This window comes from Dichomitus squalens, assembly GCF_000275845.1.
Source record: "Dichomitus squalens LYAD-421 SS1 unplaced genomic scaffold DICSQscaffold_2, whole genome shotgun sequence".
Taxonomy (NCBI): Eukaryota; Fungi; Basidiomycota; class Agaricomycetes; order Polyporales; family Polyporaceae; genus Dichomitus; species Dichomitus squalens.
Window position 1 is genome coordinate 640,157 of NW_006766884.1, and position 25,126 is coordinate 665,282.

The window sequence follows — 25,126 nt, forward strand, 5'->3', positions numbered from 1 at the left end:
AGCTGATAACAGAGCAGGAATACAGAGCAGAATTCGTCTCAAGGTCTGCCTGGTTTGTTGTGCGTGATGCGGGATAGAAGACAAGAAGAGTTCATACGGCAGTGGCGACTGGGCGCTGCGACCCAGGTCTGCGCGTCGCGTCATGGTCACGTGACATCTGTTTTGTTGGACGCGTTTGGAAAGACGTCTGGCATTGGCCCGGTTCATGGTCATCGTTTGTTTGGGACGCCCTCGGGTTGTCTTTTGACAACGACTCACTTGGACCGTTGCTGTCATTTGGGTCTTCGGTGCAAGGCGCTTTCAACTCCGCCTTCTTAAGAGCATCACTGGCCCGAGGACTTCTCCAACTACATCTTCCCGAATCTTAACCACCACGTACGTTTTCCGACATACAACCGTCCAGCACCTCAGTTCTACTCGTTACTGACTGGAAACACTTCAAGCAGTCCTTGAACAACTGGTTTTCTAGACGTCTCGCCTATATACGATCACAGTTCACTGCCACAATGCTGGATCACCGCGGTTTCTCTGCTTGGATCACTTCTGACGGGCTCGAGCTTGTCGAGTTTGAGCCCCGAATTAACACCCAAGCCCACACAGTCACCTGCTGGATTGCAGGCTCTGTTGGACAGGTTTGCTATTAGCTCATATCGCCACAACATATCTGGGCTGACTACAATTTCAACCACCAAAGCCCTTCATCGTGCACTGGCGCGACCATGGTAGCTTGGTGGATAGCGCAAGCTGGATTTACTTTGACGGGTTCAAAGTCTCCGGCCAGTTCCTCTACGGCAGTGGCGAAGAGCTTCGTCGTGGTGTTCGTGTTGGCTCTGAGGAGGAACGCCCTTTCGTCTTCTCTTCCATCGACCATAGTATGTGGCGAGAATACATGCATTGAAATTGCAGCTCATTTTGTCCTTTCAGTGGATCCGGTTGGCACGATTGGTGGGCGCCCTACAGACAAGAACGTTGGCTCCATTGTCCTGGAGATACGACTCATCAAGCTCGTTGGAGAGCGTGAGCCAAATACACTGACTCCGCCGCCTGACGTCATTCGTGGCAACCGTCTACCCGGAGAGGTAGCCATCAGGTACTAACATGGATCTTCAAACTTTCACCGATGCTAATGCTCCCTATAGGTACGGCGATGTCCGCCCAGCGTCGATGCAAAAGAGGACCTACAAGATCGAGCCGTTTGATACGAATGCACCGGGACCGTATGTTACGTTCATCTTCCGCTACCGGTCAAAGGGTAATTAATATAGGCAATCTTGTAGTGAATGGTTACTCACAACCTTCACAGATTGGCTCGTCTCCCAAGGCATCGTGGGGGATGACGAGGTCACTTCTCGACTGCTCGTCCTGCCGGATGTGGACGATTGCAGCAAGGCTGATCTTCCTCCTCTCGAGCCCGAGGACGATGAAAATGAGAGTGAATATGAAGACGAAGAAGAAAACGCCAACCCATCTGCGGGACTACCAGTGCCAACTCGTGTCGCGTCCGGAACTCGCGTCACCTCCAGCAGCCAGTCTTCTGAACAAGAACCGGGTTCCTCGCTGGCGACGTCCAATCCGCCGACCCCTGGGACGGCCCCGAAAGTTAAGATGGAAGAGCTCGGTTTGGGACACCGGCCGCAGGCACCAACAGGAATGGGCCGGGTGGGCATCTTGTCTTCCACATCTCTTAGCTCGTGCTTGTGTTCATCACGTGTGGATACAGGTGTCTTCCACGAGCTCAAGCCACTCTTTCTCTGGCACCTGGGACCCCTCTCCCTCTGGCGAACCTTACGAAGAATGGGATGAGTACCGTCCCGAAGAACTTGATGAAGCTCTCAACAACTACTTCTGATGCTCTCGTCGCAATCATGCAATCGCAAGTCGCAAATGTCGAATCACAGTGTTGTTAAACGCTACGTACTCTTTCACGCTCTCTCGCTGCTGTTCATCTCGTCTCGCTCTTGCTTTGTACAATCAAAATCGTCCTTTCCCGTGTCTTGCTGTGACATTGCAGTTGAAGGTTCTCAGATTGTTTGCTTGCGCTCGTATCCCCATGCTCTTTCACATCTCCTGTTGTCATATCCTTTGTCTCGCTTGTCCTTGTCCTACTGACCCTTCTTTGCTCCGTCACGAAACCTCACGATTACGAAAGCTCTCCACTTATCCACTGTTATCTGTCGAATATCTGATTGCTTTGTTCTGTTTACCTACGCTTACGCTGCCAGTTCAGCAACTTCAGCCACATCTACATATATACACGTATCTTGTTTTGCTACCGTCGCCGAATGTCTTGCTGCTCGTTGGCCATGTATCTGCCGCTCTCAATGCTTTATTTATATTTGCATTTGGATGAATATGCCACTGTGAGGTTCTTGGAGCACCAACCTCATTGAAACGTTTCGTATACGACTTTCCTAACAAAGCTGTCCTGGCCCTAACCCTAGATTCGCTCTACGCGCCATTTAGGTTTCTGGGTGTGCGTACCGCCGCGCGCTGCAATGTCTTCGTCGTCCTTGTCTGCGACTTCCATGTCCTCTGTCTCGTCATCACAGCTCTCTTCACTACCGACATATGCATCCGTAACGACATCGCGTCTCAAGTCGCTCTATTCCGACTTCACGTATCAAAAGCAATCAAATCCAACTTCTTATGCATCCAACGTCGAATGGTGGCGTCACACACTAGAAGCGGCGCTGCTTCGAGGCTGGCTTTCGCAATCACATAATGCCAACAACACCGGAGCCTCGTCTGACAGACTCGTCTTGCACGCGTACGGCGTTGCGTTTGCTGACAAGTTTCGTGTGGAGGGTGTGGGCAAGCCACTGAGTATACCGACTGTGATAGTGAGTGCATCGCTTTCACGTGCCTACTCGGGGAAACTGGCACTCACGAGTGCTCCTTGCTAGTGAAGTTTGAGCTCTGCAACTCCAAAGCCTTGATTCCACTGTCTGACTTTCTCAGTGCGTCGCGCTCAATATACGACCCGGGCTGGCTCCCATACCGCATCGCCAGCTTCGTGGTTGGCAAGCCGCTCTGGTGGGGCCTCGGGCAGCTTGGGATCGTGGACAACCATGGGGCGGCGTTTGGGGACTCAGGCACTGCGGAGCGATGGAAGAAAGTCCGTGGAGACTACGTGTCGGTCGGACTGCTTGAGGGTGCAGCGGAGCGAATATTGGAGAGGCAGCGGCTGAAGAGCTCGGGCCAGCTCGCGGACCAGCTGTATAATATGGACAGCTTCCGAGAGGAGTTCTCTTTGGTGGCGCTCGAGGACGCGCCTTTGTCGGCACTGGATACGAAGGTTCTACTCAAATTCTTGGAACGCGATAAGGGCGCAGTCGTCGTGCGTGGGGAGGTGCGTGCTCTGTGGTCTTCCATCATTGTCCGGTGAACTTATGGTTCACGCAGGTGATCAAGTTTGTGGATGAAGGCACCGCGCAGACCGCTGAAGTCACTGCTGTGGATAGTGGCCTCCTCGCGCTGAAGACTTCGGTGCATAAGTTGCACGCGCAGATTGATAGCATACAACATCGCATAGACGAGTATGCTTTCGTTGATCTTGGACCCGACAAATGTGTGCTGACAATCCTTCAGTACGACACGACAGATATCAGATGCGCTGCGTCAGAAGCGAAAGGAGATCGCTATGACGCGCTTACGCGTTCGGAAGCAACTCGAGGACGTTCTGAAGAAGCGTCTCAGCTCGCTCGAACTACTGCAGTCTACTCTTCTTCGTGTCGAAACGTCTGCTGGGGATATCGAGGTACGTTGTATGATCAGTGATTTGCAGGATCATCGCTGAAATGGCTCTGTCATGCAGATTATGAAGTCGTACGAGTCCTCTACTGCCACACTCCGCGAGATCCTCGCACACCCCCTCCTCCAGCGGGAGAAGATCGACGAGACAATGGACGCTATGGCGGCTGCGAACGCCGACGCGCGCGAGGTGGACGATGCTATCCAGCTCGGCGCGAACATGGCGCATGCGGGGGCTGGCATGGACGACTCCGAGCTCGAGGCCGAGCTTGCTGCCCTCGTCCAAGAGGTCGAGACTGAGAAAGAGCAGGCTCAGCGCGGCCGTCTGGAAGCGGAGAAGCTCCGTACGCCGGCGCATACACCCGTCTCGGAGGATCCTACCAAAGAGTCGGCAGCAGCTCCGGCAGAGAAGGTCCCTATCGCATCGTGAATGGATCGGTGGATGGGTGCCGGTCCATCTCCCTACATGTCGCGTTCTTACTTTCACACGAATGTCTGCACGCACGCACACACGCATTGGACTGGTTATGTTGCGCCTGGCAAGTCATTGATACGTATGCTACATCTGTGATGGATACATCTGTGAAATGCAGTCCAGCTTTCATGCTACAAACGCGTAGTCCGTGTACAATAGTCCGTGTATTCGAACGAGTCCGCCAGTGGTCCCGCCACCGACCAAAGATCCACCGAGGCCCTCAGAAATCAGTCGGCGCACCCTGCGCACGGCTCCTCCTCTCGGTCTCATACAGCCCATAAATACTATACGTCGGGCTCCTATAGTCGTCGTACGCCTCCGGGTTCGCGTGCGCCATCGCCATCTGCGCCAGGCTCGGCAGCGGCGGCGGCGACGGCACGCGCGGCGGTCGGTCGTCCGCCCTACTCCCGCTTACGTTCTTGCGCGGGACCCCCGCCCGCGTCTTCGCCTGTCCCTGCCCCTGCGCGCCCTGGTGGGCCGGCGGGGCGGCCCCGACGATGCGCGCGGACGGGAGCGACGCCATGCTCGCGGTGAACTCGGCGAGCATCAGGTTTCCCAGCCGCGCGCTCGCCTCCGTCCCGGGGCTCATCGGCGCCTCGCTCTGCGCGCGGTGGTGCGTCGGGGTCGGCGCTGGGGTGGACGACGGCACGGGGGGCAGCGGCGGCGCGGGCCTGCTCGCGAAGCTCCGGCGCCTGTCGCCCAGCTCGCGGTCCCCGGCGAGCGTGATGGAGTCGTCCGGATGGAGCGTCGCCGCGGGAGAGAAGAGGTACGCCGGCTCGTGCGCGTGCGCGTACGCGGGCGCGGAGGGCGTCGCGAGCCCGAGGGCGGACGTGAGCGCGCGGGTGTCGCGCTCGCGGCGCGCGTCGGACTTGAGCGCGGGGGAGAGCGGCGGGAGGACGTACGTGGGCTCGCAGTGCTGCGCGAGCAGGGACGCGCGCGTGCCGGGCGGGCGGGCGAGGGTGGTGATCCCGGCGACGGTCGAGGACGCGCGGAGGGTGGCGGTCGCTGCCCCAGGGGTGTACCCCGGCTGGACGCGTGCGCGGCCCGGGCCGGATGCAGGGGTGAACATGGACCTGCGCTGGGAGGCCCTCGACATCGGGGGCGCCGCTGTTGGTGCGGGGGGCTGGAGGAGGGGCGAGGTGGCCTGTGCGCCGCCGTAGATGTCGCGGTACTCCGTCGCGCCGAGGCTGTGGCGGAAGCTCTGGCGGTCCTTGGCTGCCGCACGCTCCCTGGATGGCTTGCGGTTGAGCATGGGGGTGCCGTCGCCGGTGAGAGGAGACGCGCCGCCGATGGCTATCCCGATGCCGGCGTTGGACTGGGGCGAGGTTGGGTAGATGGACATGGACATGGCGGAGACGCGGTGTGCTGCACGCGTAAGCGCGGTCTGCATCTGTTGCACAGGGGGGTTAGCTGGCGGCTCATTGTAAGTGCTAGTTTTGGCTGGTAGCTTGACGTGCACAGGGTTCACAGGCTTGTCAGAGATCAGCGCAGACTTGGGTGCCGCCAGAGGTTCCTTCGAGGGCAGGTTAGGCAGAGGACTCTTAGACTTCGCAGCTGCCAGTCCTTCAGAAGGCCGAGGAGTGTACTGCACCCAAGGATAGATGCCATTGCTCGGGGGTCTGGCGATGGACGAGTCGTTGTCTTTGCCGCCAAAGAGAGACTCATCGTCGACCTTGAGATCTTGGTCGGTGAAGGGATCTTGGAAAATCGGCAGAGAGGGTGTCGGGCAGGTCCTTTTGCGGGGACGATTCCGCCATCTCCAGAAGACGAGGACACTGAGAAACATGAAGATGATGCCGACAGAGACTAGGACGGCGACGACGATCTGCGTGTGGCTAGGACCTTTGTCGGTGTCGTGATCGGGTTGGTTCGCACCCAGTGCGCGAGAAGGGTCATTCGGGACCTCGGCAAGAGAAGGTGTCGGGATGGGCGAGCGAGATGCACGGGTTGCCAGAGCAGTCAAAGGCGGCAGTGCAGACAAACCAGAGGCGAGTGCCAGTGTGACCGGAGGGACGGTGAGCGTGGTCGGACTTTGAGAGGGGATGATCGGTAGAATGCCAGTGTGTACGGGATGTTCGGCGAGGGGCCTGGGAGAAGGCAAACCAGTATCCGGAGCAGGACCAGGGACATCTTGAGCCTGAACCTCAAGGACGCTTGGCGCTTTAGGCTTGCCCTTGACCGCTTTTGACTTGGAACTGTGTTTGGCGGGCGCATGAGATTGCTTGGCAGGCGAGTGTTTTTCTTCGCGGTCTACATTGTCGTTAGTTGTAGTGTCCGGTGCCTGTGTGTAAGGGGCATATGCCTGGTACGTTGTACGCGTAGACAGGTCAGTTGGCGGCGTTGACTTGTCGGTGACAAAGAGCGGAGGGAGATCCATGGGAGGGGATAGTGCTAGCGAGGACGCAAGGAATGTAGGATAGTAAGGAGTGTCGGGCAGACGAGCGCAAGAGGAAGTCGGCGAGAGCCTTGAATGCGAGCGGCCGGCACTGCAGACGTCTGAGCGTAGACAAGGACCGAGACGGGGAGAGATGCAGGCGGACACTGGCCAGGAGCAAGCACGGCGGGAGACCCAGTCAGAGTCTTGCAGCTGTAGGCTGAAACAGAGTTGGAAACGCCCGCGCCCAGACGCGACTCCCCCCACGTGATCGCGTCGCGGCAACCGCCGGCACGAACGGGGTTCACTGGCAAGTCCTCTCGACCCTGACCGCCCCAGCCCATCCTCCCCCGCCCGTCGGTCCCTGCGCCTTCTACCGTCGCCTCCTGCTTCCCTCCATAGCCGATCTAACTGCCTGCAACATTGTCTCTTGCATGACCGGCACCGATCCTGCGCTTACCTGGGCCTTGTACATCATTCTGACCCATTCCGCTAATATCATTGCACCCTGCCCGACCTTCGCGTCCCAGTATCTCCACAATCTGACAGCTCTGCTCGCGATTGCTGTGTGATACAGAGATGGAGCCCAAGCCCGAGTCCAGGTCTGTGGTAGCTCCCGCGTTTTGGCTTTTAGCCACGCTCGGCTAACGTCCCGACAGATATGACGAATCCCAAGCGAGCCAACTTCTTGCCGCCGCTCTACTTCCAAGGGTCCCTCAACCGGCCCCACCCGTCGCCACACCCGCTGAAGCTTCTCAGGTCCAGGAGAGCCCCCTGCACCTCCACTCGGACAGCAACCACTCCGTTCACTACCATATACACGGCCTGGGGGCTACCCAGTCGTTATATGGTAGCGAAGACCAGCCTTATCCGGAAGGCTCTCAAAAGGAGAACACCCCCGCCTCTTGGGACAAGGACAAGCACTCACAGCCTTCATCTCCTTCACGCGCGCACCCACTCCCTTCTTATACCCCGGAACTCCGAGAGACGCCCTCCAACGTGTTTCCGCTGGCCAAAGTGGCAAAGGAGAAGAAGTCCTGTCCAAAGGACCTTAGTGTCCCAAAGGACCTGTCATCCCCGAAGTTTGGTAAGGCCATCTCATCCGCTTCCCCCTCTCGTACGCACTTGGACCGCCCCTCCACTCTCCCTTCCCGCTCAATGCTCCCTCCACCAAGATCCAAATCCCCCTCTCAACCCTCGCAAGACTCCTTTGCCGGCCCCTTGCCGGAGCCGGACCCCGCAAAGGCGTTTCTTGCGACAACCAAGAACTTCAATATCCCTTTGTATCAACTTGGCGAAGTGTCTCAGTTATCGTCCGAAGAGGACGGTCCTCCTCCCATCTCTGTCAATCTATGGCCTTCTCGAGAGTCTCATTCCTTTCAGCGTCAACCCTCGCCTCCTCCAGAAATCCTTGTAGCCGGCACGCCCTCCAACCCCTCTCGCGACTCGCAATCGCAACCCCAGTCCCAATCACAGCCTCCCGCACAGCGCTCTCAATCTCAACAAGTCGACTCTCAGTACGGCAGCTCTCCGTACTCAGATCCTTTCCCCCAAGCGCAAACCGAGGAATACCCAGATCCCCCAACCGCGCTCAATGATGACATCCTAGGTTCTCCATCCCGAGACGCGTCCACCCAACCCTCGTCTTCTCTCGAGCGTCTCCTGGAGAATCCATTCGAGGACGCGCCAGTGGCGACACAGATCGCGGACAGCACCCCGCCAACGCAGATCGTCGAGCAGACCCAGATGGACAGCCAGACAGGCGACTACGCCTCCCTCGCGCGTGGTCAAGCGTCCATCATACGCGGCCACGACTACTTCAACGAGAACAGTCAGATGGTCTTCCCCTCTGTCCAGTCCGAGTTGCGCTCGACGGACCGGTCGCGGTCTGTCCTCCCCCGCGGCATGCTCGGCATGATTGCACCCGAGAAGCGCTACCGCTACCTCGCGTCTGGCGCGACGGGTCCTTCAGAGTCTCGGGGTACCGCAACGACGGCGGACCTGGACGTCGGCGGAGGGAATGGGACGCAGCCCTCGGACGCGCCCTCGAGCGACGGCGCGCGCACCCAGGAGACGCAGCTCACCGAACAGCAGGACGACTTGGAGGAGACGCAGCCGTCCGACGTCGCGGTCAACGGGAGCCTCACGTCGCTGTTCGCCCGCCGCCGCTTGCCTCCTGCGAACCACGGCCTGAAGGCCGGACAGTCCCCGCGCATGACGGCCAAGGCTCCCGAGCCTGCCGACGAGTCTGCCGAGCCGGACGAGACAGGGCCCACAGAGATCGTGTCGCAGACTCCGGACAAGACGGGCCCGACGCAGGTCGTCTCTCCGTCTCCGGACAAGGAACAGGAAAAGGGAAGGGCGGGTCAGACGCAGGTCGCCTCGCCTTCTCCAGACACGACGGGCCCGACGGAGATCGCCACGCAGTCGCTCGACAAGTCGAGCCCGGCGAAGTTCGTGCCGGACTCGGACCCGCCTGACCCGCCTCTGCGGGCCCCAGCTGGGTCGCGCAAGAGGCCTGGTTCTGCGTCGTCGGCCGCGACGTACCATTCGCCTGAGGTGGACACCCGGTCGAGGAGGTACTTGCAGTCGGAGGATGAGGTGCTGCGGACGATCGTTACGGCGGAACCGTCCGTACCGCCTGTCGAAGAAGAGGAAGAGGAGACAGAGGAGGAAGAAGAAATACCTTTGGCGAAAGCATTCTCGTCGACGAAGGCGAAGGGCAAGCAAAGAGCTGCCGAGCGCGAAAGCAAGGCCCCTCCCGCACGCTCTCCCGCCGCCACTAGAGGGCGGGGAGGTATAGGACCGCAATCGCCCGTGAGGACTGCCATCACCCGTAACAACAACCAAGGCAGCTCCTGGAAGGGCGCCGTCGTCCCGTCGTCCGATCCTGGGGAGCGTCGCGAGGAGGCCGCGCCCAAAGCGGCCGCGTCAAAGTCGTCGAAGCCCCGCACACCGGTCGACCAGATCCCGCCTCCTCCGCCGAAGTCGCGCTCGACGCGAGCTGCGAAGACCGCCGCGCAGGGCCGTCTCGCCGAGAGCTCGGACGAAGAAGATCAGGATGAGGATACGTCCTCGCTGACCGACGAGACCGTGCCCGCGGACGACGACGAGATGGACGTCGACCCGCCCGAGACGAAGGCGAAGCCCGCGCGTGGCAACAAGCGCAAGCGCACCGTCTCCGGCTCTGCGCGGAAAACATCGACCCTCGCGCGGCCGAACGGCCGGCCGGTCGTCAAAGCGGAGTCCTTGACGCCGCTGGGGCGCCCCGCGAAGCGCATCAAGACCGAGGGCGGCAGCGACTCACCCACGCGCGTCTTCGCACTGTGGAAGGGCACCGCGCAGTACTACTCCGGCGTCGTGCACGAGTCCTTGGGGGTGGGCACCGGGCGATTCATGGTCAAGTTCGACGACAACGATAGCGCGGAGCTCGAGCTCAGGCACCTGCGCGCGTGCCGGCTCAAGGTGGGCGACCACGTCCTGTGCAAGCAGAAGGACAAGGCGGTGGTCGTGGCGTGCTCGCCCTGCCCAGAGAGCGGGTACCTCCCAAAGGACACGGTCACCCTAGAGCTCAAGGACGACGGCCGAGAGGAGGCGGAGGTGCAGAGCCTGCAGATCCCAATCAGGAGCGTGAACGCGGAGTGGGACGACCGCAAGCTGACGGAGGACGCGGTCGTGCCCGTGGTGCGGCGGAAGGTGAGCCCGACGCCAAGCAGGCGGTCCGCGTCAGCTTCCACTCAGAGTGAGGCGCAGCGCCGGAAGGCGCTGGCGGGGATCGGGCTCGTCGTGTCGCTCGCGCCGGGGAAGGAGGCGCAAGAGGTGCGGGCGGGGCTCGTGGCGGACATCAAGAAGTGCGGGGGCGTCGTGCTCGACGACTGGACGTGCATCTTCGGGATGGAGGGCACGCTGGAGCAGAAGGGGCTGCGGTGGGTGCTCAAGCAGGGGGATATCAGGTGGAGGGAGAAGGCGGGGCAGGGGATCGACAAGGTGTTCCTCATCTCCGACGACTTTCACCAGAAGCCGAAGTATCTCGTCGCGCTGGCGCTGGGGATACCGTGCTTGTCGGTGGAGTGGTTGAGGGCTTATGTGGAGACGGTATGTGTCCATTGCTGGCTCGGGTGGGTGAACGGCGCGAGGTTGACCGCAAGTGCGTTTGTAGGAGGCGCAGTGGCGTCCGTATCTGCTGCCCGCTGGGTACTCGGAGCAGCTCGAGGCCCGGGTGTCACAAATGGTCGACATTGACTGGGGCACCAGCGACCACCATCTGACGGACGTCGCCGCCAACAAGGTTGCTTCCAAGGTCTTCGCCGAGACGTCCATCCTCTGCATTTCTTCTGACTACGTTCCTGCGAAGAAGGCAAAGAAGGTGCGTGGTGTCTCGCCATCGGTCGTTCGCGAACGCTCATGGCTTATGGTGTAGAGCGGAGATGCCGCCAAGGACGCTGCTGAGTCGGTACCACGCATCACCTTATGCATGGGTGCTGCGACTGTTGAGTCTGTCGCCGATGCCAAGCATGCCTCCCGTGACCCCAAATTATACGACTACGTCGTTGTCCCCGATCAAAACCTCAGCAAGTTTGCCAAGTACAAGAACGCCGTTGACGTGAATTGGGTCAAGGACTGTCTCATCTCCGGAAGGCTTCTTCCTATGCCCAGTTAGATTGCCCCATCATCGCTATACCTTACAGCAGATCTCCCGTACGTATCTTATTATCGCGCGTCGTCGTTATGATCGCTATGCCACATTCTTGCTTGCATCCAGCTACTTAATGGCTATCGTAGTTCCCGGACATTATCCCTGCATTGGCTATTGCTCTTTTGATTATTCATATGTTGTCTGTTGACGCAACCGATGAATACGACCATGTATCTTTTAGGTCCTTGCTGTATAAATGTCTTGCTTATAACTGAATGTCATACCTCTCCTGTAGTGTCAGCTGAATACCACACTTCGTATACCACTGATGTCTCCTATGGCTGAATCATGACGGTGACGAATATTGCTAATGCACATGTGTTTGGCCGAAGCACTTCTCGTTCCCACGGCTCAGCACAAAGTCGCAGCTTGTCGCGCCCTTGTCGTGCCGGGGATAGGCGTCTAAGCGCGTTTACACTTGAACGCGTTCGTATCATCCGTCTCCTACATGCCATCTTAGCTTCGCCGTCTTACACCGAAAATCTCATCAGCTCCATGTCCGAATCCGAAAGCGAGTACGAAGTCGGTGAGTGGCCCTTCAAACCACATGCAATGCAAACGTATCAAACGGAACCTTGCAGAGTCCATCCTGCGGGCTAAGGTGGAAGGAGGAAAAAGGGGCAGGAAGGCATGGGTGAGTCGCATCACTGGGCCTCATGATGAACTGGCATTTTAACGACTGCCTTTGGGCCACAGTCTTACTTGGTGAAGGTGAGGCCCTTGGTGGCGTTCAAATGACTGGACTACTGAACTTAATGAACGGGCAGTGGAAGAACTACGGACACGAAGATAACACGTATGTCTACCTATCCAATTATTGTCGGCTTGCGATGGCTGCGATATGTTTGCTTGTTACTCACTTCGATGGACCACGTAGGTGGGAGCCTACAACATCCTTCGGGGATGGCTCCGAACATTTCATCGACGAGTTCTGGTCTCGGATCGACGTTCAGGGGCGGGACATCACCAATCTGCGCGACTTCTCTGTAGGCGAGGAGTTCTTCCCTTCGGGTCCTCCACGTGAGCTACCACGACCCTTGTGTTGCTCCCTTCTCTTCTGACATCAATTCACTCGTGTAGGCAAGAAGAAAGTGAAGAGAGCCAGAACACCGGAGGAGTCGCCTGAGCCTCCAATTCAACTTTCCGATCCTGAGCAAGAGGATGGCCCGGTCACTCACGAAGTTGAGGAGTCCGCTGCTAGTCCCCTACCGACCCGCAGCAAACGCCCTCGTCCTTCTGTTGACGAGGAGAAACCTGCAGCATCCAAACGCAAGCGCGGCCCCCCTGGAATCCCTGCGCGCGAACTGGCGCAATCCGCACACTCTAAGCGTAAGCGTAGCCCTGTTGGAAGTTCTGTGCACGAAGATGAAGAAATCTCCGTGCCAACTACACGCAAACGTGGACCCCCTGGAATTCCTGCACGCGAGCTGCACGAACCGACGCCGCCGCCTAAGCGAAAGCGTGGTCCTCCAGGCATTCCCGCAGCCATAGTTGAGCTTCAGACCCTTCGCCCGCTCAAGGCTGAACCATTGCGTGCATTTTCGCAAGGGGTAGAGGAGGAAATCGCTCAGCTAGAGCTGGAACCCGTGATAGCGGACGAGCCCGCGCCGTCTCCCACAAAACGCAGGCGTGGGCGTCCGCCTGGCATACGTCCAGCGCAGCTAGAGGCAGAGGAAAAAGCTGCGGTTGAGGCTGCGGCAGTAGCAGCAGCAAAGGCCGCATCACCGCGGAAGGCTCTCAATGGCAGACGTGTTGTGCCAGACTCCCGTGCTGAACGCGTAGTGCCGGACTCTCGTGCTGGACGTGTCGTACCGGATTCTCAAGCTGAATCCTCCCGTGGCCGCAAGGCGGTCGCTACCGAACCTGCCTCATCCAGCCCTCGTCGCCTCTCACTACCCCGTAGACGCGGACGCCATCCTAAGACGGCCCCTCCCACCAAGAAATCGCCCTCAGCGGATGAGCTCCTCATCGTGTCTGACAGCGACGAGGGTAAAGGGAAAGCTCGGGGAAAGGCGCACGCGCCGCGTGGCAATGCGAATGGCACCTCTGCACAAGAGCCGATGGATGTCGGCGCGCTTCCAGACCCTCCGAGCATATTTGGTGTCCCCTCTCTGCTCAGTCCGGATCCCTCGAGTGTTCCCGAGGCGCTTCCAGAGTCCCAGACCACACCACCCTCACCTCCCCCCGCACATCGTTTGCGCGCCGCCAATCCCCGAGTCAAGATCGCCGACGACCCTCATCTCACTGAAGTGAACGGCCCGGAGGCTATCGCCGTGAAAGCTCGCTTTATGAAGCGGGCCGCCAACGGCAGAGACAAATCCTCAGACAACAATCATTCCGCATTCGTCTCAGGCTCGAAGGCAGGTCCCGGCAGGTCTTCAAGCGGACTCTTCCCCGAGAACAGTCGCCTGACAGTACAGAAGGGCGTTCTCACCAGCGTGAAGCCCAAGAAGACCCGCAAGGCGATTGCCGAGGAGGTGCCTGCAGTCGAGCAAAATGGCTCCCCAGCCTTTGACTCCGCTGAGGCGACCGAGATGCCCGGTCTTGGGCAGCTTGACGTCCAGCCCGAGCCCGAGTCCACGCCCACAGGACAGGAGCTTCTCGAGGCAGCAGGGATGAATGACAAGGCGGTCGAGGATTTGCCTGACTTCGAAGATGCCGGGGGCGACGGCGAGCCTCCGAGTGCACCGGAAGCCCAGAATGAAGTGTGCGTACCCATGCTCTCATGTGTTGTGCTGTATTGAATGTCTTGTGTAGTATCGAGGTCGAATCGCCGCGAGCATTCGAGAGCCCGAGTGCTGCTCAAGCGGGTGAGACTGCAGCGTTGCAAGCAAAACCCCTCACATTTACAAGCCGAGTGTCTATGTGGGGCCAGTCCACGATCTTTGGGCCACTGTGCGTGTCGCTGCCTCGAGACTCAGATATCGAAGCTTATCATGTACCCTCTTCAGCACGCTTGGTTTCACCGGCCGTGCGCAGAGCGAGACAGGTGCAGCGGACCCGTAAGCTTTTCTCTGATTCTCACACGTCTTCATGTCGTCATGGACCCACTTCAGATCCGCCGAGGCAAAGAGGTACAATTTTTACCTCAACCTCGACCCTGCGGTGTCTGTCCCCATTACTCTTAAGGACGTGCAAGCTTCCCAAACTTTCCTCGACGGTCTTGATAGTACTGCGCGGAACCCGACTGGCAAGTTCTACAAGGACAGTCACGCTATCGCCCTGGTCGGCACATTGAAGGCGAAGCGTTCTTACGCCCGAGTCGTTCCTGGAGACGCCTCGACCGACGAGCAGAAGAAGCACTTTGAACGCTTCATAACTCGTCTCCGAGCCGGGGAATTGGTATGTGGCTATTGCTTTCTAAGGTAGACCTCGTGCCGACATGCCTCCTTGTAGTTCATCCAGATGAACCGCGCCGAGACGTTAGTGATGTGCGCATCAGAGAATGCCATCCTCGGCCAGCGCCTTGGTATCCCTGCTCAGCTTCTCGGGCTGGGCGATACTGCGATTGTTGCCCATGTCGACGTTGAAAATTACTCCCAGTATGCCGAGGCTGCTGTGCACGCGGACACCGCCCGCTGGTAGTCCTCGCAAAATCGCAGCTCTTAAAATGGTTGAATGTTTTCGATTTATGTGCTTTCTCAATCTATCTGTTTTATCCCCCGCTATCCTTGCTATGTCCGCACGTCTTCTCTTCTCCCTTACCACTTACTACGATACACTGTATGCGAAACATGGATTCAATCAATTGTCATCGTGAGTAGACGCTGATAATGAGGTTGTCCGATTGGGCAGCGAGTACTCTCGATCATCACCGTGCAGGTTCCTGTTTGGGTCCAATTATGTGTGTTTGGATCGGTATGCAAGTGTCTTTTTTAACCAGAGGTCAAATAACTGGTCAATGCCTTCAGATTCCTCTCCTCAACTAGTCGCTGCAGACGATCAGTCGGAGATCTGACTCCATCCAACCTCGCCGTGGTCTTCACAGCTTCCCCTTCGACACGATACCTCCACCCAGGTAATGTAGCGTCGCCTGGCGGCACTCGTCGATGTACTCCTCGACATCCTCGGTCTTGTATGTGTTCCTGTCGAACGTTACCGCAAGGCCGAGCCTCCCGCGCTCGGTACCGTTGCCCAGGAAGAACTCGGTGGGACGGCTGTGCAGGTACGTTGTCTCGTCTATGATCCTGAGGAGCGCGTCTGCGTCGGAAGTCGCTGGGGGTACCAGTGGGGCTTTTGAGTTTGAAGTGGACGGCGCCTCTGAGATAGCACCGAAGTGCGGGTTTGCGGGGCGCGGGGTACGCACGGAGAGCGGATGTCCCTCGGGAAGAGGGTAATTGGAGGGCAGGATGAGAGACATCTAGACACGGCAAGCATGAGTTCGAAAGAAAAGGGCATGAGTGCATGGGGGAAACGCACCTGCCCCACACTAGAAAGTCCAGCGGAGAACACGCAGTCTGCCGGGAGAGGGTCCCGGAGCGGGGGCGCAGGGATCTCAGGGAGCGGCTCGCCCTTCTTCTCCGCGAGCCAGTGCAGTGTCATCGTCTTCTTCCGGTGCACGTACACCGGCTGTCGCGCGAGAGCGATGTCCAGCACGAGCGGACTCGAGGCGATCGCCTTGAGCTGCCGCCGGCACAGCTGCCCGCGGTAGAAGAACCGCTCGCGCGAGAGCAGCGCGGCGTACGGGGGCGCCCCGTCCGCTGCGCGCGGCACGCTCGGGTCCCTGCGCGATCCGAATGGGGCAGGCATGAACGGGAGCGTGAGCTCGTAGTAGTCGATCGCGAGCGCGACCTCCGTCGCGCCGCCTTTGCCCTGCCATTCGGGATCCATGTACGGGCGGAGGTTGATGGGCCCCCCGAAGTGCATAGGCTGCCGCCGGCGGTACTCCCATTCGTCCTCAGGGAGGTCGCCGCGGAGGTAGCGGCGGTGGAGCATGCGCGTGATGGCGAGCTGGGAGATGACGGGGATGACAGTGCCGAAGGTCACGCGGTGTGCGCGGCAAGTGTCGAGGATCGCGGTCGTCTCGAGGACGGGGAAGCGGTAGCCAATGCGTCCGGTCACGGAGGGGGTGCGGTACGTCTTGTCTGTGATGGTGCGGGGGATGGTGTGGCCGCCCTGAAAACGAGGTTGGTCAGCTGCTAGCTCACAGAAGTGTATAGAAAGAGGCTAGTCGCTCACCGCGCATCTCCCTCGTCTGTTGAGGAAGATGGATTGTGCGATAGCACGGCGCCACCGCTGCCGAGCAGGACTCAGCTTTCTGGTCGGGTTGAGTTCATCCGACGGGACTGCCATAGCAAGCCTGTCCTCCAGCTTGGGGATCGGTGTAGGAGGGGAGGAGAGGACGTCGAAGAACGTACGTGCGACCGTTGCACCGGAGATCCCGTCCGCGACAGCATGTGCGACGCGGATGAGGATCTCGTATGTCCCTGGCTGCCCATCGAGTTGGAAGACGAAGAGTCGAGAAATGAGATGATGGTCCTCTGTGGGCTTGTCGCGTTGGAGTACCCATATGTACGCCTCGACTTCCTCCCTGGACTTGGCAGACAAGAAGTTCACCTCGCCCGGGCGATAGTCGGATACGTCTCGCTCGGAGACGACAAACTGAACGGCATCGGGACCCCTTGAGTCGTCCATGTGGACGGCGAAGAGGGGGTACCACTGCTTGAGCGTGGCCCATGCCCTCTTGACATTGTCCTCACTGAACAAAGGGGTACCCTTCGCGCGGTCGGTTTCCTGGACAAGGTAACGCCAGAGAATGTCAGCGGTGCCGTTGAAGACACGGTCGAAGTAGAAGGTGTGCTCGTTCAATCCAAGTGGACGAACATAGGTCTTTCCGGACGTGAGGGAGGAGCCGAGGAGGGACCAGGTCATGGCAAAAAAAAGAAAGGGGGAGGATGCATGGTGAGCGGGTCAGGAGATATGTTCGCGTATCCTTGCGTGACTCTGTGGTGGCTGTGGAAATGCATCCAACATGTCTTGGCCCGCGGGCCTTTCTATGTACATACTTACTTAAATCATTTTCCCTCGAAGGAACTTAGGTACGGGTTGCCGGCAACTCCGCGCCGAGACTCTTCCGAAGTGCGATCACGTGTGCAGAACGCGACGCGTGTTGTGTCAGAGGGAGACGCGCGTGTCGGGGCCATTGTGGCTGAGCGTGTCTCTCTGTCCGCAACCACCGTCATCTCTCACCAGTCCTGTATTCACCCCAGCGAATATGCTTCGACGTGCACCAGTAACTCCGGACGGAAAGCTTTTGTATCGCTTTCAAGAGAGCAACCGCGTCAACAAACCCTTCAAACCACCGACACTCACCGCATCTCGCGATCAGCCACAAAGGAAACGGAAACGCGTCTCCTACAAGGGCGCACAGGCTGCCGATGACGATTCTGGCTCTGACAACGAAGGCCCATCAAAGAAGAAGAAGAAGGCAGGCAAGGATGGCTTCGAGCGTCCTCTCGACAACAACATAGTCAACTACCCCGTGTACAAGCCGAAGCCTTTCGACCAGATCCCGCGACGCTTTTCGATCCCGCAGATGCGGAACAAGGATGGCGAGATTATTCCAACGGTACAATCAAACGCTGCTCTCGGTATCAGACCGTTGGCGAATATCATCCCCCGACCACTGCACGATCCCATGGCGGATCATGCCATCGTACTCTATGATCCTACGATCGACGACAGGGAGACGGATGAGGAGCGGAGAGAACGAGAGAAGGAGGAGGCCAAGGAGCGCGCATTGAAGGAGGCGCAGGAGAAGTGTGCTGGGATGTACAATCCCCACAAGAGCTTGAAGGAGTTGTTGGGCGGCGGGAAGGACAAGAAGAAAGTGGACAAGGTGCCCGTAGTGATTGACCCACGTCTGAGCAAGGTGCTCCGTCCCCACCAGGTCGAGGGTGTCAAGGTGAGTGTCACGATGCGCCGCTGTGCTTCCACCGCTCACGTTCTCTACATAGTTCTTGTACCGGTGTACGACCGGGATGGTCGTGGAGAACCAGTACGGTTGCATCATGGCTGACGAGATGGGCCTCGGGAAGACCCTGCAATGTATCGCTCTGATGTGGACGCTCCTCAAGCAGTCGCCACATCCTGGGAGATGTACCATCGACAAGTGCATCATCGCTTGCCCGTCCAGTCTCGTCAAAAATTGGGCCAATGAATTAGGTGAGTCTTGATTGATGACTTTGAAGCAACCACTCTCTACTAACCTCAGTCAAGTCAAGTGGCTAGGCAAGGATGCAATCGCTGCGCTGGCGATTGACGGCAAAGGTGGCAAAACTGAGATGCTGGAGAAAGTTGCCCGCTGGGTGGCCGCATCTGGTCGCAATGTGACGCAACCAGGTACGTGCTGTTCGTCGCTGAGTGCGTGACGCCATGGCTAAGCAGCCGTTTCAGTCATGATTGTATCGTATGAGACGCTGCGTACGTTGACCGCGCACCTCGCGAACTGCACGATCGGGCTGTTGCTGTGTGACGAAGGCCACCGGCTGAAGAACTCGGGTACGATGTGCCCAACCGTCACCTTGCGTTTCATTCTCTGACTGTTCCACAGAATCTCAGACCTTCCAAGCACTGAACAGCTTGAACGTGAAGCGGCGAGTAATCCTCTCAGGAACGCCTATCCAGGTACGCCGCGGTGGATCTTCCTCGGATCTCTCCTCGTGCTCAACGTGCTGCGCAGAATGACCTGTCCGAATACTTCTCTCTGCTCAACTTCGCCAATCCCAACTTCCTCGGCTCGAAGAACGACTTCCGCAAGAACTTCGAGAATGCCATCATTCGTGGCCGCGATGCAGACGCCACTGATGCAGTGAAGGCGGAATGCGAGAAGAAGCTCAAGGAGCTCGGTGGCATCGTCGCCAAGTTCATCATCCGCCGTACCAACGACCTCCTTTCCAAGTATCGTGCGTATTTTCCCTGCAGATTATTATTTTGCAGCACGTAGGCTGACATCTGGCTCCACGCAGTACCGGTCAAGTACGAGCAGGTGGTCTTCTGCAGGCCCTCCGAGCTGCAGCTCTCCCTCTATCGGCTCTTCATCTCGTCCCCTGAGATCCAGGCGCTGCTGCGCGGGAAGGACTCGCAGCCGCTCAAGGCGATTAACATCCTAAAGAAGTTATGCAACCACCCCGAACTGCTCGACTTGCCTGGCGACCTCCGGGGCTCTGAGAAGCTCCTTCCCGAAGACTATAGCGGTGCGGGAAGCAGCTCGCGGGACAAGGGGAGAAACCAGATTATTCATTGCGAGTGGAGTGGCAAGTTCCTTGTGCTGGAGAGGTACCGTGAAAGTCTTGAATTATATTGGAGAGTAAATTGAAAGGAGACATGCAGGTTCCTCCACCGCATACACACGGAGACGAACGACAAGATCGTCCTGATCAGCAACTATACGCAGACGCTGGACCTGTTTGAGAAGCTGCTGCGTAGCAAGAAGTGCGTATGGCTCCGTGGCCTGCAGTATCTTTAGCTGACGAAGTTGAAGGTACGGCTACTTCCGGCTGGACGGCACGATGACGATCAACAAGCGGCAGAAGCTGGTTGATCAGTTCAACGACCCAAGCGGCAAGGAGTTCATTTTCTTGCTGAGCAGCAAGGCAGGTGGATGTGGTATCAACCTAATCGGCGCGAACCGTTTGATCCTCTTCGACCCTGGTATGCCGTCTATGCGACGTCCTGCGGACATTGTCTGACAGCTTGTCCATGCTAGACTGGAACCCGGCCGCCGACCAACAGGCACTCGCTCGTGTTTGGCGAGACGGACAGAAGAAGGAATGTGAGTAGCTAGCTAATTCCGCCTCCTTCGACCACCGTCTCATATCCACCGCCAGGCTTCGTGTACCGATTCATCTCAACGGGCACGATCGAAGAGAAAATCTTCCAGCGCCAAGCCAACAAGCAGTCGCTCTCTTCCGCCGTCGTCGACGAAAAAGAGGACGTCGAGCGCCACTTTTCCCTTGACTCGCTGCGGAAGCTGTTCCTGTTCAACGAGAACACGCTTTGCGAGACGCACGAGACGTTCAAATGCAAGCGGTGCAAGAACGGCAGGCAGTTCATGAAGGCTCCTGCATTGTTGTATGGCGATGCTAGCACGTAAGTCTGAGTTGTTGATCATGCGGTGCGATAGATTGCTGACAGGAAGCGTCATAGGTGGAACCACTTCACGAACGGCGAATTGAAGAACAACCACGACGATCTGCTTCGAGCTGAGGTTGGCTCGCCCGAGGTATCGTTCGTCTTCCAGTACATCAGCCACTAATCGCCGCCGCCCGACCGTTTCTTCGCGTTCTGTGTTCTCTTTCGCGTTGTGTCATGGACTTGTTGGGATGCATACATAGCTTGCGGTTTTAGGATCCTGTACATCATGTAATATTATCAGCACATAACACAGCGAACCAAGGGGTAGCATGTTCGACTAGAAATACAGATAATACTACACGTCGAAAGAACCTCAGCACGTCCGCTTTGTCGAGGTAGCAGCGCAGTGAATATAATGAACACCGGCGTCGTTCATGATGAAACGACATCATTCCAGTTGCCCCATTCTCCTCCAACCCTCCGCACCTTGACCTTCTCTCCTGCAGAGCCAAAGTAGGCAGCACCATACCAGGCCTGCATCTCTTCTTCACTGAACGGTCCGAAGACCTGGTCCGCGTCCCCTGCCTCGGGCACGGCCCATTTGTACTCGTACTCGACGTCTGCGGACGGGGGTATCCAGTCTTTGTCGACCTTGCCGCTCGCGCGGACCGAGCGCACAAGTTCCTCGTATGTTTTGCCGTAGATGTCGGTGTCACCGAGAGACATCAAGGTTGAGGCGAAGTGGGTGATGGTCTCAACGTCGGTAGCCTCTGTGGACGTGGACTTGGGTGTCTGATCCACCTCCATGGCGGCACCGCTCCCATTCTCGGCATCGCGTTTTGTCTTGTTGTTTGGCCTGAGTAACGATGCTTGTGAGAATGGACGCAGTAGCACACGATAGCGTACTCACTTCTTCTTCGTCGTGCCGCTCTTCTTCGCCTTTGCCCCGAGTCGTTGCAAGGCCTCCAGCACCGTCTCGCCCTTCTTCAGCATCCCGATCAATTGCTGCTCGATGTAGTCCTTCCCTCCAAGCTCCTCGAGCTCACGCTCCTCCGCCCTCTGCCTCTCCTTCTGCAACCTCTCCTGCGCCTTGTGAAGCTTCCGCGCCTTCTTGATCTCCCGCTCGTCCAAGCCCTCCATCCACTTGTCGTGTACCGCGTGCGGGTCGAACGTACGCACGTACATCCCGTCCGCCGAGAACTTGCCCTCCTCCATCTCCTCCCGCATGTTGAACGCGCTCAGCTCGAAGCCCATCCCCGCCTTCTTCCTCCTCTCCGCGTCGTCCTCGTCTTCCGGCTCGTCCTCATCCCCATCATCCTCGTCCTCCCCCGCGCCGAACTCCTGCCCCTCGATATCGCCCAGCCGCAGAAACGTCTCCTCCTTCTTTTTTACCCCCTGCTTCTCCGCCTTCGCCTCCTCCTTGTCGCCCATCATGAACATGTCCTCATCATCATCGCCCACAGCCCCGGTCCCACCCGGCTTGCGGCTGTTCACGACGCCCTCGCCATCATCGCTTGAGTCCGAGTCGTATCCCTCCGTCTTAACGCGCCCCTTGCGCTGGGCGGATGGGTTCTCGAGCTGTGCGTCAACCTCCTCTGCGAAGTTGACAGGGTCTTCCGACGGTTCGACGAACCGCGTCTTCTTGCGCGAGCCTGCCGCGGCGGGGGTGCTATCGTCCCTCGAGGTGGCTGCCCGTTTGTGTGAGGGTCTGGGTGGCATAATCGCTGACGTTGATTTCGGGGGCTCCAAAGGTACGATGGCGGTAGTACACGGGAATAGCGCGTGAGGAGCGATGGGTAGTCAATTGGTCCTGCGAAAGGAGCCACCATTCCGCCAGCTTGATTGAGAGTGCTTGGCGCTAAAACTGCGGTGCGTTCACTCTTGTATGACGCACTGCCAAGGCTGCAACGACTGGGAAAGTTCTCAATATACATTAGTATATACAAGGCGATACTCATAGCAGAAGGTAAGTAAGGTGACTTTATGGTAAACACAACGATTAGCGTAGTATAGTGTATGCATGCACAAGACTGGTGCAAGGATAGGCCTAGGGAACGCGACGCAAAACGCGGGGGAAGCGGATAGGCAATCGGGGGTCTTGTGCAATACGAATGCCTCATGTAAGGTCTATGACTTCGTTGCTCCAATCGGACGGGAGACGGATGGGTGACACCTCCCGTTTCACGAACGTTTTCGACTTCTTGGCTTTCTCTTGAGCGAGCCGATATTGCAGCATAGTTATTTGCTCCTAAGCGGGCATGATTCAGCGGGTTACTTTCTACAAGAGCTGTGTAAAGATAAATCTCACCTCAATAAACGTGACACGGTCTTCGTCCTCCTCGTTGGTTTGTTCGGGTTTCACTTCAGCTTCTTCCTCTTCCTCATCCATGCGCGGTCGCTTCCTTCTACTTTGGTCCGAGTCAACATCATCTGCACCATTACCCTGAGTCTGTGAGAGCCTCTTCTTGGTTTGCGGCGGGAGCGGTGCGATACCAATGGCGCGCAGAATGTCTGTACAGAGGGTCGGGAATTCAAGTTAGATTCTCGACCCCTACGACGCACCTATTGACCGGTACATGAACTTGAACACAGCAAAGGGATCTCTCTCCAGACCTACGGACTTGACAGACCGTTCAAGCACCGCTTCAGTTGGCTTCCCTAGCCTTGCACGTGACCACTGGCCTTTGAGCACATATTTGCCGTAGGCAAGGTAAAGGGACTAACGAACCGGCATGTGCACCAGCCTTCTTGCTCTTCTCGTGAACGGGGCCAATCTCCAGTACTTCGCCTACGGAGTAGTAGTCCTCTCCTTCGCAGAAAGACTTGACTTTCCGCATCTCAACTTCAATGACCCCAAGCTTCTGCAGCGACGTAGAGGAAGCCGACGCGACGGTTTCATCATCTAGGCGGATCGAAATCGACTAGGGACGTTACACGAGGGTGAAGGAACATACCGGTCAGTACCAGGTGGGAGAACTCGACGGCCCTTATTCGTCCTGGGCGGTCCGTCAACTTGGAGAAAACTCCAGTGCGTTTCCCTTCTTGCCCTCTACGCAGGACGACGCGGCCGTCGACAGAGACGATCACTTGCATCGTTGTGCTGGACGGATCACCCCAGTGTACCGAGAATGCCTTTGGAGCGAAGTGAGAGGATACCGAAACGGGTGCCGACAGACGTACCTTTCCTGCTTCACTGGGGATCCAGCATGTCACGGTCCGTTCGTCTTCCTGTTGCACATCGTACTGCTCAAGTTCCTTTCCATCGCAGCAGATATGAGCGGTGTAGCCTTTGACGCTGAGTGGCATTGTGCAATACTATGGTCGGGACGAGAGGCGGAAAAAGGCTTGGACTTTGGACACGCCCGACGCCCACGCCACCAGCCGGCTACTGCCCTACTTATGTGACGTCCATGTCCATCACGGGATCGTGCATATCCAACTGTAACCGCTCGCTCACAACTCGCTCACAACATGTACAACTACTGGTGAGATGGATCATTGACCGACACGAATTCACGCATTCTCGAGCCGCTCGCATTGCGGTCTGCCCACTGGCGAAGTGCACGCGACTCCTGGGCAGTATAGATGTAATGTAGTAGTACATAACTGCCAGTGGCTATCGTTCCATTCGTTCCCTCTTTACTGGCGACTGGCTCGCCTTCGCAGGTGACCGGCCGAAGACAAGGTGCTGATTCCTCGAACTGATGTGGATCTATCACATATCTCAACCTGTGTCCACGCGAATATCTGTAGGGAACCCGGACACGCACCTCGACGAGAGTCTCTTCCTCCTCATCCCACGTTTCTTCCTCGTTGAGTCGCAAGTCAACATCAGACTCAACTTTCACCTCTCCAGGAGTTTGCATGGCAGGTGCGAGTCTAGCGTCTTGTGAAGGCTCTCTCTTGACATCCGGTGAGGGTTCCCTGAGCACCGAAGGCGACGGCTCTCTCTTCACTGCCGGTGGCAGCCTTACAGGAGACGATGGCTCCCTCTTCACAGCGGCATATGGTATACTGCGGAGCGGCGACGATGGCTCGTTCTTCACAACAGGGGAAGGCATCTTCCTAGTAGGTGGCCGGGATAGTCTCCGTGGTACCGGCGACGGCTCTTTCTTGATCGGGCGTGCAGTTCCTCTGACTGGAGAAGGTGTTGGTTCTCTCTTGACACGCTTCGTCGGCTGAGTATCGACAATCGGGTTGGGTTTCCTCTTGATAGGCGGGGTCGACTCCCTCTTGACAAATGGTTCTTCCTTGACTTCGCCGCCGCTCGCGCCTTCTCCTGGAATGGTGTAGTTGTTCTTGGAACTGAGACGGACCTGGCAACGATACAAGTCAAGGGAACTGAGCATTCGTTGCTTGGCCATAACATACCTCTACCACATTCTCCTTCTTGTCACCTTCTTGTCCGCCCGCCATTGTTGTTGGCCCGTTCTCGTCTTCGTCCTCATCCGCTGCCGGTGTTGGTCTGTCTTCATCCTCTTCCACCGCTGGTGTTGACAAGTCTGATGTCGACACGTCGTCGTTCTCCTCAAATACAGTACGCTGACGCTTGGACGGGATAGGCGAATCGTCAACTTGCGAAGGCCGACCCTCGCTGGGAGGTAGCTGTCGCTTATGGTTCCGATTTGCAAGAGACCTAGAGGAACCAACCACGGTTGCCGAGCTCGAAGAACTTGGTGAACGTCCACGTATAATCCCCTTGGACTCGAGATACTCTGGAGTCGTCACCATCAAACGCCACGCCGCGGACCCTTGC

At 57.8% G+C, this 25,126-nt stretch overlaps 8 protein-coding genes across 8 annotated transcripts; 4 read left to right on the forward strand and 4 right to left on the reverse strand.

Moving 5' to 3' along the window:
* Positions 1 to 506: 506 nt before the first annotated feature.
* Positions 507 to 2,128, forward strand: DICSQDRAFT_97395 (uncharacterized protein; the record flags this gene model as incomplete). The annotated part of the gene is made up of 6 exons (XM_007361051.1): positions 507 to 632; positions 695 to 872; positions 925 to 1,090; positions 1,140 to 1,252; positions 1,304 to 1,659; positions 1,721 to 2,128. 6 exons carry the CDS (start codon positions 507 to 509, stop codon positions 1,847 to 1,849), a joined length of 1,068 nt encoding a protein of 355 aa, XP_007361113.1. The 3' UTR covers positions 1,850 to 2,128.
* A 397-nt stretch (positions 2,129 to 2,525) lies between these two features.
* On the forward strand, positions 2,526 to 4,418 carry DICSQDRAFT_97397 (uncharacterized protein; the record flags this gene model as incomplete). Its single annotated transcript, XM_007361052.1, has 5 exons — positions 2,526 to 2,840; positions 2,909 to 3,349; positions 3,403 to 3,536; positions 3,589 to 3,757; positions 3,815 to 4,418. 5 exons carry the CDS (start codon positions 2,526 to 2,528, stop codon positions 4,178 to 4,180), a joined length of 1,425 nt encoding a protein of 474 aa, XP_007361114.1. The 3' UTR covers positions 4,181 to 4,418.
* A 27-nt stretch (positions 4,419 to 4,445) lies between these two features.
* DICSQDRAFT_165553 (uncharacterized protein) lies at positions 4,446 to 6,602 on the reverse strand (the record flags this gene model as incomplete). Its single annotated transcript, XM_007361053.1, has 1 exon — positions 4,446 to 6,602. One exon carries the CDS (start codon positions 6,600 to 6,602, stop codon positions 4,446 to 4,448), a length of 2,157 nt encoding a protein of 718 aa, XP_007361115.1.
* A 1,562-nt stretch (positions 6,603 to 8,164) lies between these two features.
* On the forward strand, positions 8,165 to 11,396 carry DICSQDRAFT_77708 (uncharacterized protein). The gene is made up of 3 exons (XM_007361054.1): positions 8,165 to 10,694; positions 10,759 to 10,965; positions 11,020 to 11,396. Exons 1-3 carry the CDS (start codon positions 8,346 to 8,348, stop codon positions 11,257 to 11,259), a joined length of 2,796 nt encoding a protein of 931 aa, XP_007361116.1. The 5' UTR covers positions 8,165 to 8,345; the 3' UTR covers positions 11,260 to 11,396.
* A 385-nt stretch (positions 11,397 to 11,781) lies between these two features.
* On the reverse strand, positions 11,782 to 17,183 carry DICSQDRAFT_132050 (uncharacterized protein). Its single transcript, XM_007361055.1, has 12 exons — positions 16,474 to 17,183; positions 15,715 to 16,410; positions 14,692 to 15,655; positions 14,352 to 14,637; positions 14,247 to 14,297; positions 14,053 to 14,190; positions 12,376 to 14,002; positions 12,173 to 12,315; positions 12,063 to 12,091; positions 11,992 to 12,006; positions 11,877 to 11,929; positions 11,782 to 11,821 (listed from the first exon to the last, which is right to left on the reverse strand). Exons 1-3 carry the CDS (start codon positions 17,164 to 17,166, stop codon positions 15,278 to 15,280), a joined length of 1,767 nt encoding a protein of 588 aa, XP_007361117.1. The 5' UTR covers positions 17,167 to 17,183; the 3' UTR covers positions 11,782 to 11,821; positions 11,877 to 11,929; positions 11,992 to 12,006; positions 12,063 to 12,091; positions 12,173 to 12,315; positions 12,376 to 14,002; positions 14,053 to 14,190; positions 14,247 to 14,297; positions 14,352 to 14,637; positions 14,692 to 15,277.
* A 326-nt stretch (positions 17,184 to 17,509) lies between these two features.
* DICSQDRAFT_77710 (DNA repair protein, SNF2 family) lies at positions 17,510 to 20,649 on the forward strand (the record flags this gene model as incomplete). Its single annotated transcript, XM_007361056.1, has 12 exons — positions 17,510 to 18,199; positions 18,252 to 18,459; positions 18,514 to 18,636; positions 18,691 to 18,795; positions 18,848 to 18,921; positions 18,977 to 19,199; positions 19,263 to 19,572; positions 19,627 to 19,728; positions 19,778 to 19,947; positions 20,003 to 20,068; positions 20,124 to 20,385; positions 20,443 to 20,649. The coding sequence occupies 12 exons, from the start codon at positions 17,510 to 17,512 to the stop codon at positions 20,549 to 20,551; spliced, it is 2,442 nt and encodes an 813-aa protein (XP_007361118.1). The 3' UTR covers positions 20,552 to 20,649.
* A 42-nt stretch (positions 20,650 to 20,691) lies between these two features.
* On the reverse strand, positions 20,692 to 22,157 carry DICSQDRAFT_97406 (uncharacterized protein). The gene is made up of 2 exons (XM_007361057.1): positions 21,281 to 22,157; positions 20,692 to 21,226 (listed from the first exon to the last, which is right to left on the reverse strand). The coding sequence occupies exons 1-2, from the start codon at positions 22,087 to 22,089 to the stop codon at positions 20,803 to 20,805; spliced, it is 1,233 nt and encodes a 410-aa protein (XP_007361119.1). The 5' UTR covers positions 22,090 to 22,157; the 3' UTR covers positions 20,692 to 20,802.
* A 149-nt stretch (positions 22,158 to 22,306) lies between these two features.
* DICSQDRAFT_151905 (uncharacterized protein) lies at positions 22,307 to 23,732 on the reverse strand. The gene is made up of 4 exons (XM_007361058.1): positions 23,551 to 23,732; positions 23,325 to 23,502; positions 22,679 to 23,272; positions 22,307 to 22,618 (listed from the first exon to the last, which is right to left on the reverse strand). Exons 1-3 carry the CDS (start codon positions 23,674 to 23,676, stop codon positions 23,016 to 23,018), a joined length of 561 nt encoding a protein of 186 aa, XP_007361120.1. The 5' UTR covers positions 23,677 to 23,732; the 3' UTR covers positions 22,307 to 22,618; positions 22,679 to 23,015.
* Between the last annotated feature and the right edge of the window lie 1,394 nt (positions 23,733 to 25,126).

Excerpts from the sequence above, each read along its gene's own strand:
- DICSQDRAFT_97406 (XM_007361057.1), bottom strand. The coding sequence starts at position 22,089 with ATGCCACCCAGACCCTCACACAAACGGGCAGCCACCTCGAGGGACGAT. Across the intron at positions 21,227-21,280 it reads AGCGGCACGACGAAGAAGAA|GCCAAACAACAAGACAAAAC; the intron begins GTGAGTACGCTA and ends ATCGTTACTCAG.
- DICSQDRAFT_151905 (XM_007361058.1), bottom strand. The coding sequence starts at position 23,676 with ATGCCACTCAGCGTCAAAGGCTACACCGCTCATATCTGCTGCGATGGA. Across the intron at positions 23,503-23,550 it reads TCCCCAGTGAAGCAGGAAAG|GCATTCTCGGTACACTGGGG; the intron begins GTACGTCTGTCG and ends TTCGCTCCAAAG. Across the intron at positions 23,273-23,324 it reads CTCCCACCTGGTACTGACCG|ATGATGAAACCGTCGCGTCG; the intron begins GTATGTTCCTTC and ends CGATCCGCCTAG.
- DICSQDRAFT_77708 (XM_007361054.1), top strand. The coding sequence starts at position 8,346 with ATGGACAGCCAGACAGGCGACTACGCCTCCCTCGCGCGTGGTCAAGCG. Across the intron at positions 10,695-10,758 it reads TGAGGGCTTATGTGGAGACG|GAGGCGCAGTGGCGTCCGTA; the intron begins GTATGTGTCCAT and ends GTGCGTTTGTAG. Across the intron at positions 10,966-11,019 it reads CTGCGAAGAAGGCAAAGAAG|AGCGGAGATGCCGCCAAGGA; the intron begins GTGCGTGGTGTC and ends CTTATGGTGTAG.
- DICSQDRAFT_132050 (XM_007361055.1), bottom strand. The coding sequence starts at position 17,166 with ATGACCTGGTCCCTCCTCGGCTCCTCCCTCACGTCCGGAAAGACCTAT. Across the intron at positions 16,411-16,473 it reads ACAGACGAGGGAGATGCGCG|GGCGGCCACACCATCCCCCG; the intron begins GTGAGCGACTAG and ends CCTCGTTTTCAG. Across the intron at positions 15,656-15,714 it reads GACTTTCTAGTGTGGGGCAG|ATGTCTCTCATCCTGCCCTC; the intron begins GTGCGTTTCCCC and ends TGCCGTGTCTAG.